Source organism: Lycorma delicatula, chromosome 4 (assembly GCF_047948215.1).
Source record: "Lycorma delicatula isolate Av1 chromosome 4, ASM4794821v1, whole genome shotgun sequence".
NCBI classification, from domain to species: Eukaryota; Metazoa; Arthropoda; class Insecta; order Hemiptera; family Fulgoridae; genus Lycorma; species Lycorma delicatula.
The window spans coordinates 165,627,085-165,647,420 of record NC_134458.1 but is presented as its reverse complement, the minus strand read 5'-3'; the positions used below and the strand labels follow the sequence as shown (position 1 = coordinate 165,647,420).

Below are 20,336 nucleotides of genomic sequence, written 5' to 3'. Positions count from 1 at the left end.
TTCATAGAAGATTAAAGCCTATTTATTCAAAACAGAAACAGTACATACTGACCAACAATCTTGCATTGATCAGCTTAAATGTATCTTGCAACAAAAATTGGTTTTCCTTCTGAAATTAAAGAGCCATCCAAGAGCATGCTCAGGCTTTCTAAACAATACCTTCCATTCATCCTCTGAATTCAGTGACATGTGGAAGTATCCACCTGAATAAAAACCCTCCTCCAGCCAGTTTCCTATGGCATGGAGTATTTTTTTTTAGAAATATTGTTCTCTATGTGCCCCAAGAATTAATCAAAAAAAGTTTTGAATTTATAAAAGTGAGAATAAGATGTTTTTACATTACAGAACAACAATTAGCTACAGTCCCTTTGATATCAGTTACTTACTCTCTACAACAAAGAAAAAGCAGAATATTATGGACTACTGCCAAGTTTGCTACTCTTCCTATACACTTTCAGACACAGTTTGAAAAAGAAGAGCAAACCATGCCAGAAATGAGAAGGTAAGTTACAAAAGTTAAATGGCTGAATTGAAAGCTTGGTAGAGAAGGTTAAGAAGAGTAAATCATTCTGGTTTTGGCTTTGTCAAGAATGTGAATGAAATAACATCACAAAGAATGTTATTAAAGGAAATAAAAGAATACTCAGAAAGTGATGAAAGTGGTATCGAGTTGGATAATGCATCTGACTGGAATCAGGGAGGATGAGATGCAACAGAGAGTATCTGAGTGGAGTTGTATGTTTTTTGCTGCTATTTTTCCATGTAGTAGATATCCTTTTCATGTCAACCCCTTTTATTCATTACCCAGCATAATAACTTGGTTACAGAGCATAGGAAGGATGTATTTCTACTCTTAAGCATTTCAATACTTAAGCACTTTAAGTATTGTATTAATTTTTTTTTTCAATAATTTATTATTAAATTTCAGTGTGCAGAAGATTCAGGTACAAGAGAACTTGTCAGACAGCATGGTGGTTTAGATCCACTTGTTGCAATACTTAAAGATGATGAATGTCGTCAAAATAAACCTCTTCTTGCTGCTGCAACTGGTGCTATTTGGAAATGTTCTATATCTATGGAAAATGTTCGACGTCTAGATGATTTAAATACTGTAAATATTCTTGTTGATCTATTATCTGATGAAGATGAAGAGGTATTTTATTTATTTTCTTTTTTTTAATATATATATTTCTTCATATTGTTAAATTACATTGGTTTGAATTTGTCTGTGTATAACATGTAATATTTATTAAAAACCACCTTATCCATGCCACATGTATATATGATGATACATGAGTATATATCCTATATATGTACATTAGCAAACAAATTAATCCAAATAGAGGAAATTTCCATAAATTTTTTATTGAACCAAATTCCCAGTTTTCAGTTATTTGTTTGAGGTTATGTTATTTGCACCTGTGCTTTCATAAATTTTACAATTAAGCTTTGTGAATTTTATGAATTTCTAATGTAAATTTGTTGCTTGATTTCATCTAATAATCCATAACACCATATAAAAATTGTTACTCTTTCTCTACACAGATCCAAATACAAATTAATAACCAGTATAGCACTAGTTAAGGTACTGGTAAGAAAATGTTAAACAGGTTTAGGGAAACTTAGGGGGTTCGATACTACCGGGTGTGAAATGGGCAGAGTCCTGTCTGTCAAGCTAATTTGCATTCATATAAAAAACCAGTAAAAGAGCTTAGGTTTAGGGAAACTAGATTTCTTTTCCAAGAGAGGAAAAGAAAATATTAATGGAAGCAGAAAACTAATATACTTATCAACTATGAAAATTAATCCTTGACTGTCATCCTGAAGAATAACCTGAATGCAAGTGGAACTAATGTAACTGTCATAGCAGTTAGTCAAAAACTGTTATCTGGGAGAATAGCTTGTAAACAAAAAAGAAGCAACTTCTAATAGAAGCTATGTGGAAAAAACACTATTTGGGCCAAAATACATAAATATTGGATTATTGAGTAGTGAAAAATGTCTCAAACACTTTTTTATACACAGTAATAGGAGGAAAAGTATCAACATTCAAAAGCTAGCAGATGAAAAAACTTTGTTGACACAATTTCAGAAAGCATCTAAATGTCCAGTTGATAACATTTTTAGGGACTGTTTCATTCAATAGGGCCAGGGTCTATTCTTGCCAATAGAGAGAATTATGAATTATAAAAAGTGTTTGATATATAAAAATGTTTGAAAGAGTAATAGTTCCACTTATGTAAAAAAAAAAATGCAAGTATTCATCTTCAGGATCTCTTGTCATGCTACACACACAAAACTTACAAAAAACATTTTTTAAATATTAATATATAAAAAAATTAAACCTTAAGAAATGTTTACCATAAGTTAAACTACATTTTATTGTTATTACATTAAAAGTAATGTTTTTTTTTTATTTTACAATAATGTATTAAAATAACAGGGGATAAAGCAAAAGGTCTTCTCTCTGTTAATATTTTGCTTTGAGGCATACTAATAGCAACAGAACTGAAATTTTTTTAGTCTATCTGTTGATTCTACATTCTTCCATTGCATAATTAAATATTACATTCAGATAAAAATTAAAAAAAACATTAACATTAGTTTATATCACATTTTTAACTAAATTGTAATTGTTTGAGCAAAATAAAAATTATGGTATTGGAAAGACAGTAAACTACCTCAATTACAGACAATCCCATCTGTGAGATAATCATCTCCATCTTCTTCCCTTATCATTTAGTCCTTCTTTCTTGCCATAAGAGTTCGGTCAGCCACCTTGGTTCCATGTGTAGCGACATGGTAACAGTTTCTGGTATTCAGAGGGACAGGAACTTCTTTACTGGAGCTTAGTAAATCAATGATCATGTGTACCTGCAGACCTGTCCAGTAGGTTTGTTTCTAATCTGGAGGTTGCATAAAAATCAAACTGTGGCTGAAATGCCTATGAGCTAAAGCCAAACTTCCTCTTTAATTGACTGATTCCTAATCAATCAATTAAAGCAAAAACTGCACCTAAAATCCTCCTTATTTATTTTCATATTAACTAAATGCAAATATGATTGATATCAAATTTGTTATTACGTTTAAAGGAAGAACTATATTAGTTTTAGAATGCCCATGTAAAAAATTAGGCACAAAAGAAGATATAATGTATGTCGATGAAAACAAAGACAAGGCTTAACATCATTGTTTGTTCTCTGCTGACATAAAATAAATCCAAAAAAAATTAAAATATAAAAATCGCAAATTTAATAAAAGAGGAAGGTACATTTAATTCTAAAAGCACATTAGAATTTTTTCCATCTTTTTTGATGGAAAAAATTCTAATGTGCTTTTATTTTGCTCAAATTACATAGTGTGTTAAATTTAGTTAAACCAACATGATCATACCACTCAAAAAACAAAAAAATTGTTGCTTGAATTAATTTTTACTGTATTAGTTTATTAATAATTACCTACTGTCTAACCACCTGAAATGTGTTTAGATTTTCTTAGCATTATGATCTGGTCCCTTCCTCAGTGATGCTGTAGATTTGCAATAGAGTATTCCTTTGTACCATTATTCCACAGCGGTATTGCAATTTACAGTACTATTGACGAAGTGTCTGGAGAAAAGTACTGAACTACAATCCTGAAAATCTTCTGGAAGCATATTTTTGGTATTTAGAAAGTATTTCACAACTAGTTTTTGGTTTGATAAAAGTTAATACTTTATTTAATTACTTTCTTCTATAGTCAGTATTATAAATAGCAAAACATCTGAAAACTAATAAAAAATAGGAGAAAACATACCTTCTAATGCAAAGTAGAGGAAAGACGTTTTATTTAAGTAATCTAATTTTGTATTCCTGATACTGTATTATATGTATTGATTTATTTTTAGGTTTTAACCAATGTTGTTGGAGCACTTGCAGGCTGTGCCAGATTAAATCACAATCGAGAAATAATAAAATCATCTGGTGGTATCAGATCTCTAGTTCAGTTATTAAGTGTTACAAATCAACCCTTACTTGAAAATGTTGCTAAAGTACTGGGAGAATGTGCACATAATAATGAATGCATGGAAGAAATCGATCGTTTGGATGCTGTTAGACTTATCTGGTCTTTGTTGAAAAATCCTTCGACTAAAGTTCAAGCAAATGCTGCATGGGCTTTAGTACCATGCATCCAAAATTCTAAGGTAAAATTTAAAAAAAAAACATTTAATGTAATTTACCTTTTTCATATTTAATTAAATTTTAAGCAGATCAACATCTTACTTTTTAATCTTACATCTTAATTTTTTAATCATGGATGGTGTTCTTTTAGAAGATTTTTTCTAATTTAATTATGCAACTTCTGTAAAATTACGAATGGTAGTGTCATTAATAGCCTATCTAGATAAAGTTAGGAAATCTGTCAGTATAGTTAAATAATAAATTTGATCTATTTATTTTCTTCAGGAACAATATGATGATGCCCATTACTTTTTATTAGTGATAGATGAATTTTTTTTGTGTATGAAAAATCCCAAGTCTAGCAAGATAGCATTTGAACCCAGAACCTTATGGATGAAAGGTAAAGGTACTACTGCTTTGCCACAGAAGCAAGGTTAGTGTGTAAATTTCTTATTGATCAAGTATATTAAGATTTCATATGTCACAGTAAAAGTTACAAGTTGCGGTTAATGTATTTGGATGTGTGTTCCTGTTTTCTATCAGGTGATTTGCAAAGATAATTTCACTAAACAAGTGCTGTTTAATTAGCAATGAAAAGATCTTTTCGAAGAACAATATTTACTTAATTTGAAAGCAAGTCAATAATTTTAAAAAAGTGTTATATTTCATTATGCTGATCACAGAGTTTTACATTTATAAATTTTAGTGTAAGAATTTATTTTCATTTCTCTTGAAAGGAATCTGGTGAAATGGTACGAAGTCTTGTTGGTGGTCTTGAACTGATCGTCAGTCTACTGCAGTCAGAAGATACACGTGTTCTTGCTTGTGTCTGTGCTGCTCTTGCTAAAGTAGCTCAAGATAAAGAGAACTTAGCTGTTATCACTGATCATGGAGTTGTACCTATGCTTGCTAGGCTTGTCTTGACGGTAAATAGTTGTAAATAATATGTTTTACAAAATAATGTGTTAAAATAACACATTATTTTTAACAATATTACGATTTAGAAACCAAACATGTGAAATCTGTAAAATGGAATTTACTGATTAAGTACTATTTAATACAGCATTGTTTATATAATCAAATTTTATATTAATATACTGATAAATTTACACGCATAAATTTATATTTTAGTAATATTTAATTAAATTAGCATAGTTGTGATGTTTCTAATACAGTATAACTTTGTTTATCTGGGATCAACCCATTCAACCAGATCAATTTAGCATCATAATACATTAAGTGTTTTCTTTAATAACTTAGAACTCATTTCATTCAATTTTTTTTTTTTTTTCTAATTTTAAATCAGTAAAGAATTACACAAAGTAAAATGAATTTATAATTTTTATTTCTAATCAGAAAATATAGATTTTTCATATTTGCTCATCAGTAAACTACAGACTGTTGACCGATCAGGTATTTGTGTTTATGCACAAGCATAAGCTATTTTGGCCATTGTAGCACATTGAACTCACCTTTTCCAATTCAAAGAAATATCAGTAATATAGTAACTGTACTGTAAACCTATTCCTTAATTTCTTCAAACTATGTTGTTTTAAATACATTTGAAATTTATTAATAATAAATTAAAAACTATTTCAAATAAGTTTTTGTATTTTATACTTCACAGTTAATGTTATCTCAATAGGCTGAATAATATTTGTAAATTACCCAGACTTTTCATTCATACAGACAATATTGATCCCATTTAGTCCAGATGAGTGACGTTATACTGTATTTAAATTTAATAACATAAAGCATTAAAGATATCTAACCTTCGACATATCATTTCAAAAAATATGTAGAAGTTTTCTTTCTTTAATTTACAAATTATCTATGCCAAAAACATAAAATTACAATTAAATTTGCAATATCTCTAACCTAACCACAACTTGAAATTATTTAATCTAACTCTTGAAAGACATAATGCAGATGGATAAAGATTTAACTGGAGTTTGTAATAGTATGCAGTAGACCATACACCAATGCTTCTTGATTGTACTTAACCGAACTCAAAAATGCATATCAATCAGAAAAGCCCCAGCTTGTGTTGAATTGTTATTTGACTGTTTCTCCATTACATATATAAAACCAGAATATGGTTTTAGAGAATAAAGAAAATATTATATTATAATCTTTTCTTATACATTATATCTTGTAATTTGTGTTTACACAGTAGTACAAATTTTTCAGTAAAATACTTGAACCATTAGACGTATACTGTATTTAAAAAAATAAAATGAATGAATTTGGAGTAAGTCCATAAACTACATACCAAGGTCATTCAGAATGTTATCAGCCTGACACAGAGATGGCGGTAGTATGACCAAATGATTATGATAAACTGATGAAATGACTATAATATACGTAAAAAGGTGGGCTCCTGAATTAATATACATAGATGAAGAATCATAGAATGATGCTTAATCAATCAAGATGATGAACATTCAGGACACCCAAAAACTGCTAAAACCAATACAATTGTCATAAAATCCACAATTACTGCCGACTGAAGGTAGCTTGCTGACTTTGCAAACAATCTCATTAGAATGTGTTAAATGTATCTTGCACAATGTTTTGGGTATGAAAACACTTTCTGTTCTATGGGTACCGCATTTATTGATAGTCATCATAAAACGCATTCGACAGAACACTTCTCAAAAATGTACAGATGTATTTAAATAATTCCACTGAGTTTAATCGACATTTTATAACAGTAGATAAAACTCTATTCACCACCACTCGCCAGAGAGGAAATTCCAGTTCAAACAGCAGATGGGAGCAGGTGAAAGTGAGCCAAAGAAAGTGAAAATGGTTCCACCTGCAGGAAAAGTCATGGGTACGGTTTTTTGGGGATTCTCTTGTTTTGCTCACCTGGAAAATGCCAGGACCATCAGGTAGTATTAGACTTCACTACTGGACTGATTGAAGAGTGCTGCTATTAGACTAATCACCCACGTCTAGCCAAAAAGAAAGTGCTCTTTCATCACAATAATGCATCTTCACACAAGTCTCGGATTTTTACTGCAAAACTACACAACCTACACTTTAAAGTACTTCCACATACTCCATATTCACCAGATTTGTTTCCTAGCAATTACTTTATTTTGAAGCTTTATTTCTGGCTTCAAATACTCCAATAACAAAGAAAATCCTTGGATAAGTCAGTAAACTACTCTGATCTCTTGTGGTAATCCCTTACTGGGTTTATATCTTTTCTCTGTATTCACTCTTTTTTCGTTTTCCTTATCCTTGATTCCTTTTTCCCTGGGTTTGCATCTCTGAATCCATTTGTAGGACTATACAGGAATTGTCTGGAACATGTAGGGTAACTACTGCTGTTAGAGTTTATGGCCCTGCTTCTAGGCCAAACCTGAAGAAATGGTTGGTTGGGTAAAGAGTCACTTCAAATGATAAGATCAAAGCTTAAAAAACCTCTTATATTCCAGAGTGGGACAAATTTCATTATACTGAGGGAATTAAAAAGTTGGAAAGCCGTTGGTGTAGATGTGGCAAATTGCAAGGTGACTAAGTAATTTTTTTTAATTTAATTTCTGAAAACTCATATTTTCTTTGTCACGCCAAGAAATCTTCAAATGGCCCTCATAAATTATATCTTAAATCTAAGGTTCCAAAACATCTAACAGAGGAAAATTCTGAAAATTGAACGGCAGAAGTAAGGATAAAATGCCAACAGTACATATTAGATTAATCGATTAGTTTCTTAAGTTTAATAACATTGATGCAGTTTTTTCTGCAGTGTTAGTAATTATTATTATCTTATAGCATTAGCAAATAATGCCATGAACAATTTTTCTTCTTTTCCAACTGGTTACCTTCATAAGCTAAATCCATAATTGTTAAGTCATAAAGACATCATGACCGAGCTGTTCTCTGCAATTTCTTGTTGCTCATTCGTTCAAAAATCATTTTTAATTTTTACATCTGTTAATTATTGCAAGGAATAGTTTTTCTTATCATATTTCATGTTGTTTTATGTATAGAGATAAATACTTTCTTTCATTTGCTATTAATTGATTATAGGAGTGTGAAAACTGTTACCTACTGGGGTATTCCATTTTAATTCAACAAATGATCAGTGCATCACTATTTTTGATTTTTATGATATTTTGTATAAGATAACTGCTAGCTTGTAGCCAAAAAAATTTTTTTTATATTTAAAAAAAAATTCTTTCTTGAGTAAAAGACTATTTTCTAACTTGCCAACAGGTAAAAACATCCATTTTCATCACTTTTTCCATGAGCTGTAGCATTCTTATTTTACATCATACAGAGGGTCAAAAAGGGCTTTTTGGAAAGAGATGCTAGACCTGAAGACATGTTTTTTTCTTATATACTAACTGCAAACTGAATTAAGTCAGCTCTTATCAAATACAATCAGGAACCATTGGTGACTCAAGTTAAATCTGGATCCAATAAGATCTGTGAAACAGTAATATAGTTGTCAACCAGTTTGTATGATTTAATAATAGTAACACTTCCTTCTTACTGGCGTAATTATTTATTTACTTATAAACTAAAAAAAATAATAATTTTTCTTATTTTCATTCTTCTTTAACTGTCCTGTAATATGATAAAACTCAAAACTCATATCACTTTGTTTATATTTTTTATTGCAGCAATTTTTCAGTAATATACAATACTGTTAGAAAAAAACACATAAACAATATGAAATGTACACTATTATAGACAAATACACATAAACACTGGACTGACACACAATTTTTCTTTAAATACTCCTTAATCTTTGTTTTAGAATCAACATTTTGTTTAATATTGTCAAGTATTTAATACAAGAATGATCATTTTAAAATAAATCATTTTCACAGTTTGCATTTTTAAGTGTTAATCATTTATTTTAAATTACTTGAAACTACACAAATTATTAAAATTTTAAACCTATTTACTGCTATTTTCTTAATTTAAATTTATACAATTAAATTTTAATAGCTCTGAAATTTTTACTTTTTATTCGATTTCATTGCAGTTTAATTTTACACAATTTTTGTAAACATTATCAAGTAAGAATAAACTTCATTGAACTTAAAGTAGTATTTTTGCCTTGCAATATGTTACATAAATATTACAAAATAAATATGTTTCATTAGCTTCATCCTACATTAACAAAATTCTGTTCAAATATATTGAGATTAGCAAAATTAACTTTTGTTTTGAAAAGTTATTATTTTATGTTAGAAATATATTCTATTTCTTATTTCTACAAAGGCATCACTTACCTTAAATATTAATACAATACTATTAGTATTCTATTGCTCATTCCTGGAAAAATGTAAATAATATTAAAAATTGGGGATCTAATTAGGTAAATGATTACTATCTAATCTAAAATGGATTTCACAGATTTTAGTATGTCCTTAGTTTATTTTTCTTAGTTCTATCCACAAATTTTGTTATGTTATCAATTTGTTTTATTAAAAATTACTAGGTAATAAATTATTCTTACATAAAAATATATAATAAATAATTCTTAAAAAAATATCAACTTCTGTAGTTATTTTTGATGAAATCTGTAATTTGATTTTAATTAATCCACAAAATATGAAGATCAGAATAACCAATTACCATAGTAGATTTTCTTCCTTAGATTATTTAAAAGACTGTATCAGGTATGCAGTGCAATTTACACAAAAATACTGTCTTATAAAATTCTGGAAATATAGAAGTTTTAACAAAATGTTAACATAGAATGAGGAAAGAGAGATTATAGCTAATCAATGGTCAAAATAAAAAAGGACAAAAACTAATTTTGGTTTAGCATCCCTCCTTTCTATTTTTTTTTTTTGAAATTTAACTTTTTTAGTGTCAAATTGCATTGCATTTGCCCATACAAACACATCCAGACCTGGCAGTAGCTGGAAAACCGATTGGAGAAAACAAACAAATGACAAATTAAACACACAATTTTTAAAATTCACATAATAATGCTTTCAATTGTTCTTGTAAGTCTTCAGTGATTAATATTGCTATTCTCATCCTGGTGTCAAATGATGTTATTGCTGGCTAAATTTTTTTAGTTAGGTAAACACGTGTATAAAATATAGACAAAAGTAATCGAATTTGAATTTTCTTTTGCTTTTGAGTATATTCTATAGCTGTATCCCATTTACTCTATAATCTACAAGGATAATCTTCAGACTAACAATTCACCAGTCTTACTTGAAGATCTCATAAAAAATATTAAACGCTATGAGATACATAGCACACATAAGCATATACAGAGTGTCCCATATAAAACGCAACCCATCAATCACTCATCCATGAAATTTCAAAAGTCAAGCCTACTCCCCTGCTCGTTACTGAAATGGACTCGTCCAACATCTGAACATCGCGGCGACGCAGTAGAACACTACCGATAGTAACAACAATGCAATCATAACGTTCAGTGTATTGCTAGAGACAAGATGGTGTTTTCATTGTTGAGTCGTACTTCAGTACGAAATCAGTGGTTGCAGTGCCAGATTTGACTGCGGCGGATTTTTTTCTATGGGGTTACCTCAAAGAAAAAGCCTACAGCAACAAACCATGAACACTTGAAAGTCAATATTGAACAAGCTGTATTAAATAGCCAGCCGCAAACTTTGAAAAATGTTGCAAGAAACGCTGTAAAAAGAATTGAAGATTGTATTCAAGAAAATGGCGGCCACTTCCAACATTTACTCTAAATGTAAGGTAATAGATGGTAATAATAAAAATTATATTTACATTTACACATGCCTTTTAATTATTTCAATACCTACCAATATAAGGTTGGGTTGTGTTTTATATGGGACACTCTGTATAACAGAACTTTAATTAATACATACTACTCCACAAAATTAATAAAAATAGATAAACAGAACAAAAACTACATCAAAATAATACATAAAATAAAGAATTAGAGAAAATCAAATCAAATACACAAATTAAAAAATCTGAATATACTGGTTTTTAAAAGAAAACAAATCGTTATAAACATAGTCGCCAAGCACATAAAGCTGTAGTCGTTTGGAACATAAACAGAGCCATTGAATTTCTTTAACTGCACAATATTCCACAGTGGTCAAACAGGATGTAACTTCAAATTTATAATGAACTATTAAATGTTCTCCATATCAGTTTAGACATAATGAAATATAATTAAAAACACAACAATGACATACTAAATGAATAGTCCCAATTCAAATTCAATATCTCCTTTTCATCCACATTCTATTGCATGTCAGTCTAATTAAAAAAAATGCTTCCAGCAAAAACAACTGACACCAAAGTGAGAACAGTAACATCAGTCACTCAAGATGACCACAAGAGCAACTGGAAGTATTATGACATGACTTTTAAAGACTGTGTAATAACTTTAGAATCCTTCCAGTAGCTAAGTACATTCAGTTATAGGAATCATATGAGGCTTGGCTGAAAGATTTTGCACACTAGCATGCTACACGGACACAAAATGTACTATCGAGTTGGGTGTGGCAGCACATGATATTTAAAATCCCCCTCTATAAACCTGTGATAATGCTTTGAAATTTGTTTACCGGTCTGTTTTCAATATCAGTTAAATTGGAGTTGGGTACGATCACTACGTCAATACAGTTAAAACAGCACGCAGTGATAGAATTTTTAATAGCAGAAAATGTGAATCCTAAGAATATTTTTCATCGTTTAAAAGCGGTTTACTGTAGTGAAAGTGTTGACAGGAGTACTGTGAATAGGTGGGCATTAAAATTTCACAAAAGTGAAGTTGGTAAAGCAACAAATGAGGACACACCTGGCAGCCGGACAATCGGTTTCTGTGACTGACAAGCACGGTTTGTCAGTCAAAAGACACAAAACAAACAAACAAAAGAAACATCAAAAGAAAGTGGACAATTTGCTTCAAAGTGACCGGCAAATCACCCAGCAACACACATTGAGACATTAAGATACCTCAGATAACAAGTATGTCGCGTTTGAAAGACCACCATGCCCATAATCTTGCTGCATAATAATGCATGGCCTCACACATCTCACACCACTACAGAGGCTCTCTGTATGCTGAAGTTTGAGCCTTTTCCACATCTGCCATAGTTGTCAGATTTGGCTCTGTGGAACTTCCACATCTTCCTTCATCTCGAGAGGGATTTTAAAGCTAATCATTACACCACTGATGATGAGGTGAAGGAAGCTGTGGCCACTTGGATCTGAGAAAGACCACCAGAATTTTTCAGTGATGAAATGTAAAATCTTGTCACAAGTTGAGGAAAGTGTATCAGTGTAAACGGGGATTATATTGAAAAATAAATACTGCATTTTGTAGCAAAGGTACTTTTTATTAATTTTTTTATTTCATTCCAGTAACTCTTTTCATTCCCATACTACACATATGTGCAAAATTTATCAGCCGAACCTCGTACATGCTGAGATAATGATGCTGCGTGAGATTATTTCTATGGCATAAAAATGAGGCAACATAATCCACAATGAAGAGAGAAGTGATCATATGTCATGAATGATAAATAAGTTAGAAAATTAAAATTAAAAATCAAGAGAATTTTAATGTTAATGATAAACTCAGAATTTATCATTTCAAGCCTTATTTATTTACTTCCTCAGATCTCTCAAAGTTCTTCTTAAAAATAATCACTGAAATGATAAATTAGTAAGAACTTTTTGCCTGGAGGATAGGAAAATTGTTTCATTCCAAAAAAAGTTACAACAAATGGAGTAGGATTAATCTTCCTTGTTAATTAATGAACTGAAGATGATGCCTTTTGGCCAAATCATTAAAGCCAATAATAAAAGAGATAGGTTTCATAATAAATATAGAGATAAAAAAATCAGTCATTGGATGAGGCCAAATATGCTCATAAATTAATCAAAAAAAGTGTCAGCAGACTTTTCCAACAGAAATATTCTAGCAAATATGAGAAATTTTTTTTTAGAATATTGAACCATGATCAGACACAAGATATATTGAACAAGTATTAAGTTAGAAAAGTCAATTCAAAAGATACATTTTACACCATATTTTGATTTCCCACTTATGTACTACCAAGTATATTCACATTTTGTTACAACAATTTAAGTAGAAAGTATTGGAACATATTCCCTACTATTTGAATTCCACAATTACTGGTACTATCTATTCATAAAGATGAAGAAATAGCATTGTTGAACTTTGTAATAGAAATAGTGTTGCAGTCTTGTAGAAAGGTGATGTAATCACAAACAACAGAAATTAATAGTGGAAGTTTTCTGAATGCTGTGACAGTCATCTTAATTTGATCTGTTTGAAAAACAGAAAAAGGTATAGTTTCAGAGTTGCATATTGCAAAAATGTTACAACTGTAAGGATACCTTACATTCAAGCCCTTTTACATTTCATTAAGCTACTGTCTACAATTTTACAGGCTGCTCTGCTGGTGTGTTTAAATTTTTTAAGGACACATTTTACCATCTTACCCAGGACTCACAACAATTCATGTAGACTTTTGTCTCTTCTGATTCCTGAATACATGTACTGGGTGTGGTTTTAGTCATGTCATCTGATTTTAGTTAATCTAATAATCTGTATGAAATTAAATTAATTAATACTGTTTTCTACAAATACCAAAGTTTAAGGAGTATATTCATAATTATCATAGCATCACTTTGTATTGATTGTATTTTAGAGCACAAACACACACACATTCTGATAAACCACACATTTATTCAACATATACAGTTGTAATGTAATGAAACTTACAGTAGAACACACATTATAAAGAGTGTCTAAGAAGATTATTTTGAATATTTTAAAATAGATACAAAATGTATTTTGTCAATTATAATTAATTAGTTAATAATTATTTGATAAACAATACAGATTTTTTCTTGATTTTTTTTTTTTTTTTTTTTTTGATCGAGCATCTTTGATAATAAAAATAATACCCAGACAATAATAGTAATAATTTTTGTTATTTTTAAATTAACTAGATAGTGTTTTTATCCTAGTTACTTCCATTTTCTATCACCTTCTTTTCAACATTTTTGTATTTCTTCATCATTTAAACCATTTATCATCTAACAGTGTATCCTACTCATAAATGAGTCTAGTAGTAAACTTGCCTAGTGACATGGTCAGTCTCGGATCTGGCAGCATACTGTGGATTTGCAATTTGGCTAGCTTACTGGATTTTTCCACAGTATTAAAAAAAGGACCAGTAATTCTCAAGTTTGTCATGCTCATTCATTTCAGATAGAAATTTCCATCTTTCCTTTTGTTTTTGCCATTTTTATTTACATTATCAGGTAGGCCATGAATCAACAAACCTTTCTACAGTCAGATGTGTAGGTCAGAAAAGTGTTCCTTTTTACTCACCATAGGCAAATTTACATTAGTATCAAAATAAATAAGAACAAGTTTGTTAAAGGTTCAAGTTCTATAAAAATTAAACAATCTGATGTTCTATTAAAACTACATGTGTGACAATATGAGACTAATATGTGTGACAATTTGGTTCCAGAGTTATTTGGTCTCTTTCTAACTTAGAGCAAGAGATGAGCCAAATGGTGGAGCAAATTAGCCACTATTGATAAAAAAAAAGTTGAAAGTGGATAGTTAAAAAAACAGTTGGATTCTTTATGTGAGAAAAGTCGATACAACTCCATTTCAGATCAGTATATTGAAGTTGTATAGTTATGCTATAAAAGCTGATGGCAGAGTTAAAGATGCTGGTACGAAGAAGAAGCAGGCCAGTATTGTGGTTCCTGTATTAGTAAGAAAGTTGGTTCCCATGTCTGTTAATGACAGTTGTAGTATAGTTTCATCCCAGAGGGAAAAATTTGTCAATGATTGGAGTGAGGTAAAATCCTGGGAAGGTATGTAGAAGTCTCAACTGACCAAACATACTAGCGATAAAAGGAAAAGTTTGCACTACCACTGCCTACTATAGTAGGCAGTGGTAGTGCAAACTTATATTCATTTGAAAGAGACCATTATTTGCAATGCACTTTGAAGACACTACAAACACAGGGCCGTTGGAATACACAGGACAAGATTCAAATGGAATGCATTTTATTAAGATCGAGGGCAAAAATATTACAGATGGAAAAAATATTCGTGAAGAATTTGGGAAGTATTTTGAATCAATTTATTAGCATGTATGCTAACAGATACATATTAAGTCATACAGTTAACTGTCACAATATATCTATCACCACTGGCATCCCTGATATCATAAAGATTGGATTGTACTGCAAAGCCCAACATAGGGCACCTTGCAAGCCTAAACACAGGGCACTTGGGCCTAAAGAAATTTTGCTCCTACTTTTCTATGGTTCATTGAAAGAAGAACAAACAATCAGAGTACCTTTTAATCAGAAGATCTTGGCGAAGGGTGTTGATCAGAATTAATAATGACTTATTCTATGTTTGATATTCTCTATCAAAATGTTAGAAATCTGCATACTAAATCTAATAAATTTTTTTATTAATAGCTGGAGTTCAAAATAATGTAGTAGTAATCACTGAAATGTTTTTTTAATGACAGCAGATTACTTTCCCGATAATTAGATTATATATAAGTGAGACAGGAACTGTAATAAAACTCATGGAGGATAGTTTCTTATTATATAAAAAATATTGAGAATACAGAGCTTTAGAAGAAAGATTTGAAGCTATTTATAGAATCTGTTTAGATTGAAATATGAATGAAAGATTGTAACAACTTGTTAATAGGAAATTATTACTTTAGCACCGACAACTGTCCTGAGACATGGCCAATTTTTGAAGAAATGTAGAATTACAAAATTAGGACTTCAACACATCAGGAATTAATTGGAAAAATCACTCTCTAATAATTAAATAATATTTAAATTTCTTCTCAGATCTAATATTTAATATGTGAAGATAATAATATGTTACAGTCCTTCTTGAGTTTATGAATATTATGGATAACAAAAAAGTAATTTTCTGCAGGCAAGGATTAAGCTTCAATCTTGGATTTTACCTAATGTGTATGTGAGCATGAGCATTGAAATTGACTACCTTGTCTAATTCCCTTATAGTACATATCAATGTAGAGTTGTTCAGGCAAGCTTATGATTATCCTATAGGTGATTACCTCGGTCTACATTATTCTGTAGGATATGGTCTGAAGTGTGGTCTAATATCAGTAATGCTGGCAATACTTTTAATGAGAGTTTATGTATCATAATAAGAGAGAACAAGAGTTTATGTACCTCAGAAAAAACAAGATCAGGTTCTCTTTCTAGCAAGTTCTCCAGGAAACTCATTACTACTTAAGCATAAGATAATACTGTGCATAGAAACTTTAAGAGAATCACTTTGGCTGGTTACTATGATGAGTTTGCTACGTTAAGGAGAATAAACAAAGAACTGCTATGGAGAAATAATAGCCCAAAAGCTAAAAAAAATTGAGGTTGAACTTAAAATAAATCCTGCAAATCTATTTAATCATTTTCAAAGGATTCTAATGAAATGCATTTTATTAACATTGAGGGCAGAGTTATTACAGATGCAAAAAAGATTGGTGAAGAATTTGAGAAGTATTTCCAATCAATGTACTAGCATGTATGCTAATAGCTACATATTAAGTCATATAGTTAAGTATATATTTATACATAGATAGTTAAGTCATTAAAAATATCACCACTGGTTTCTCTGATATCATAAAGATTGAATTGTACTGCAAAGCTTAGAGCACAATGGGAAGCTGTTAGTGTTGATGGCATTTTAAAAGAAATTTTTATTTATTTTTATTTTTGCAAAAATTGCAAAAATGATTTCACTGACTTGGTAATGGTTTTTTCATTCTAACTTATGTTCTGGCGCATTTTCTTTGATTGCTGGAAGAGGGCACTGATTTCATCTACCCTTAAGAAAGGAAATTTACATTAAATCTCTTTAACTGTAGATCAATCTTAGTTTTAAATGTGGTCAAAAGATTTTGAGAAAGTTTTTCATTGCCAACTTCATAACTCTTTGTCTCTCTCTCTCTCTCTCTATATATATATATATATATATATATATATATATTGACCAAGAGCTTGGATTCCTGTCTAACCAGATCTTTCAAGTTAATTATCCAGTGAGTATGCTATTACTTCTGGTGTTCCACAGGAATCAGATCTGAATTTACTTTTATTTACCTCCTTAATAAATGAAACTGGAAATGACATTGATTCAAAGATCATCAAATTTGTGGATATTGACTTGATGTCAGATTATTAGGCAACATGAACTCTTTTAGAAATTTCATGATTCTTCAACATAATGTTAAGAAGATTCATAATTATTCAACAAGTAATGAAATGGCTCTAAATACTGATAAAACTATTATGATTTTATCTATTTTAGAAAGACTCCAATGATTAAATATAATTGCATAATACTTACCCAAGAAATGCATCATGTAGAAGCAATTTTTATTTAGGTGTAAACTTTGATCCTAAATTTTTATTTACTCAAAGTGGAGACAGCTTAACTTCTTAAAGCAAAAAGGGTCCTTGTACTTCTTTTAACAGCAAGTAAGTACTTTCAGTGAATTGATTTTATCCAGCACCTCTATCAAAATATCGCCAAAACAATAATGGAATATTGTTTGGTAATTTGGAACTACAATAGGGAGATTACAAATATATATGAAGATTGAAGCTGTTCAGAGGAAGTTTTTTAAAATCTGTGACGGGGTGAATCATACAACAACATTCATATGCCATGGATTGTAATATTTTGAGTATTGCTTCTTTTTGGAATCAAGTAGAAAAATACCAAATAAAATTTTCTTTATTTCCCAAGCAATCCCAAGCAATGCTTGGGTTTGAAACCACTAGGACAAATATCAGGAGTCCGTTGGTGAACAGTAGCAGGCATAAATTAATTAAATATTGACAAAGAGTCCATTAGCTAGATGTATCAAAAGCCTTGATTTGATCAGTAACAGTGGACTTGGTGTTTCATAAAAATATTATTTGTATAAATAATATAATATAATATAATATTTGTTATTAAAAAGAAGGCTGGAGATTTTTTTTATGAGGATTCTATAATTGAGTGTAATGGTTGATTAACATCATCATATACTTAATACCGATTTTTATATCATTTAAGATGTTTTAATTATAGATAAACACATGATTTTAATTCTCTTATGGCAAGTTACATTAGAATTAGGTTTTTTGTTTGATGAACTAATTCACCACATAGTGATTGTATAGTTTCTATTTTTTTGTTAAATAATTTTCTACATACTGCTTTTTATAACTACATTTCTATTTATTTTTTTATTAACTTGTTAATTCCCCTTCTTTCATACCCAATAAGTTAATGTAGCACACAAACTTATTTATTGTTATGCTGCACTTTTTTCTCTTTCTTTAGTTAGGATATTGCTTTTCCCCGTTTTTTATATGAGGTATCTTCAAAAAGATTTTGTATGATTATAATGAGTGAGAGGAGCCATCCAATTTTTTTTTTTTTAGGGGCATTGACTGCTATGGCCATTAGCCCCTCCACATCAAAAAGAGAAAAAAAAAATCTTTTCCTCCCTAAAAAAACAGAACACAGGTGATGTACTAGTCTTATCAAAAAAGAGCATTTAAAAAAAGACTTGTCAATGGTTACTAAAACCCTGAAAACACAACATAACAATGGTGTAAAGGCCCTTGTTATTTTTAAATCTTTCTAGCCATTTCTTACGAAATTTGATCAATCTCAAAACAGAAACTCGTCTGCGATCAAAATTAAAACACACATTAAAAAGTATATTAAACAAAGTATGACAGGGTGTAAAGGACCCTTGCCATTTAAAATCACAAAAAATAGTTATATTAAAACCTCAAAAAATACATATAAAATTTTCATGTCAATAAAAAAAACATTTAATTATAAAATTCTTGATTGAGGTATATGGTCTTTTCTTCTTCAATTCTATCGCTTGGTTTCCTTTTAGGCCCTCCTTTTTTGTTCCTCTTCTCCATTTTTCTGAAGGCCTCGATATCAAATTCTGCGGTGTCTGATACATCCAAGATTGATCCTTCAGTTCCTCTAGTGGAACTCGTGGAGGATCTCCTGCAGTTGGTATCAGTTGGCACTGGATCCATTAACACAGTCGGAAGTTGAGACTGGATGTACTCATTGTAAGAACATTTGGGGCGGCCGAGTGTCTCGCCTTCTCAGAGTGTTCAATGTATTATGGGGAGATACCTCAATGTCCATGACTCTGATCTTCTTTGCTTTCAATAGTCGCAAAGATTGAGCATCGTTGACAGTTTCCACAAAAAGTCCGACTGCAGTTTTCCGTGTCTCTAACCGGTTCACCAGCAGCTTGTGATGCCACGAGCTATCACGAAAGGGCATGTTTTTGAAAAGTCACCGTCTTTCTTTTTTATAACCAAATATTTTGGTACTGAAACAGTATTCTTCAGTTTAAACTTATGAATTTCCTTCTTGCTTTCCAGATCTATAACCTCTTCTTTATTGCTAAATTCTACGTTCTGCTCCAGCGAAGACAAAGGCTCTCCAGGACGAGGGTTTTTATGTGGACCCTCTGCCATGGAAGATGGGGATGAAAAATTGTCCATAATCCTATAATATGCCAGTCATGATGTCACAAGGTGCAAGTGGAGAGACATTTAGGCATGCCCCGGATCATTGATCCTGCCTTGGTTCCCCAGTCAGCCACCTCCCACAAATTTAACCCGGGCCGAGGAATCAGGTACTGCCTGACCCACGATACCGACATCCCAGGGCTCGCGCGTAGCAGTAAGGGCTCCGGTACCCTTACCCATGGGACAATCCTACCAAGGGCCGAAGTGACTGACACACTAGACGGCGCAAGACTTCGACAGAGCAAGCTCACAGTAGCCCACCTTCAACCCGGCACCACAACCGAAAAGAGAGATGGATACTCGCCGTCCGCACTCCGCCCAGCGTCGGCAAACAGATCACGGTCATGCTTTCCAACCCCGCTGCAAGCAGCAAAACCGAGAAGCACAACCGCAACCAGCTCGGGCCCTCCAATCCGGTACTCAATAGGGAGATCCTGAGCAAGGCCATTTCCCCGTTGGCCAATATAAGTACAGGTACCGAAGTACCATGTCGTTGCCACTCCGGATGTGCGCGTAAATGTTGTTACATGGACGTGGGGTGGATTTATCCGGGGCACTTTTTTTTTG

At 31.3% G+C, this 20,336-nt stretch overlaps 1 protein-coding gene across 1 annotated transcript in view; it reads left to right on the top strand.

The window, feature by feature from the left end:
- Positions 1 to 20,336, top strand: part of gudu (Armadillo repeat-containing protein gudu) — a 604,246-nt gene that overhangs the window by 549,894 nt on the left and 34,016 nt on the right. The window contains exons 10-12 of the mRNA XM_075364673.1: positions 929 to 1,153; positions 3,887 to 4,183; positions 4,898 to 5,086. Of these exons, the coding sequence (XP_075220788.1) occupies positions 929 to 1,153; positions 3,887 to 4,183; positions 4,898 to 5,086 (711 nt within the window). The remainder of the gene's footprint in view (positions 1 to 928; positions 1,154 to 3,886; positions 4,184 to 4,897; positions 5,087 to 20,336) is intronic.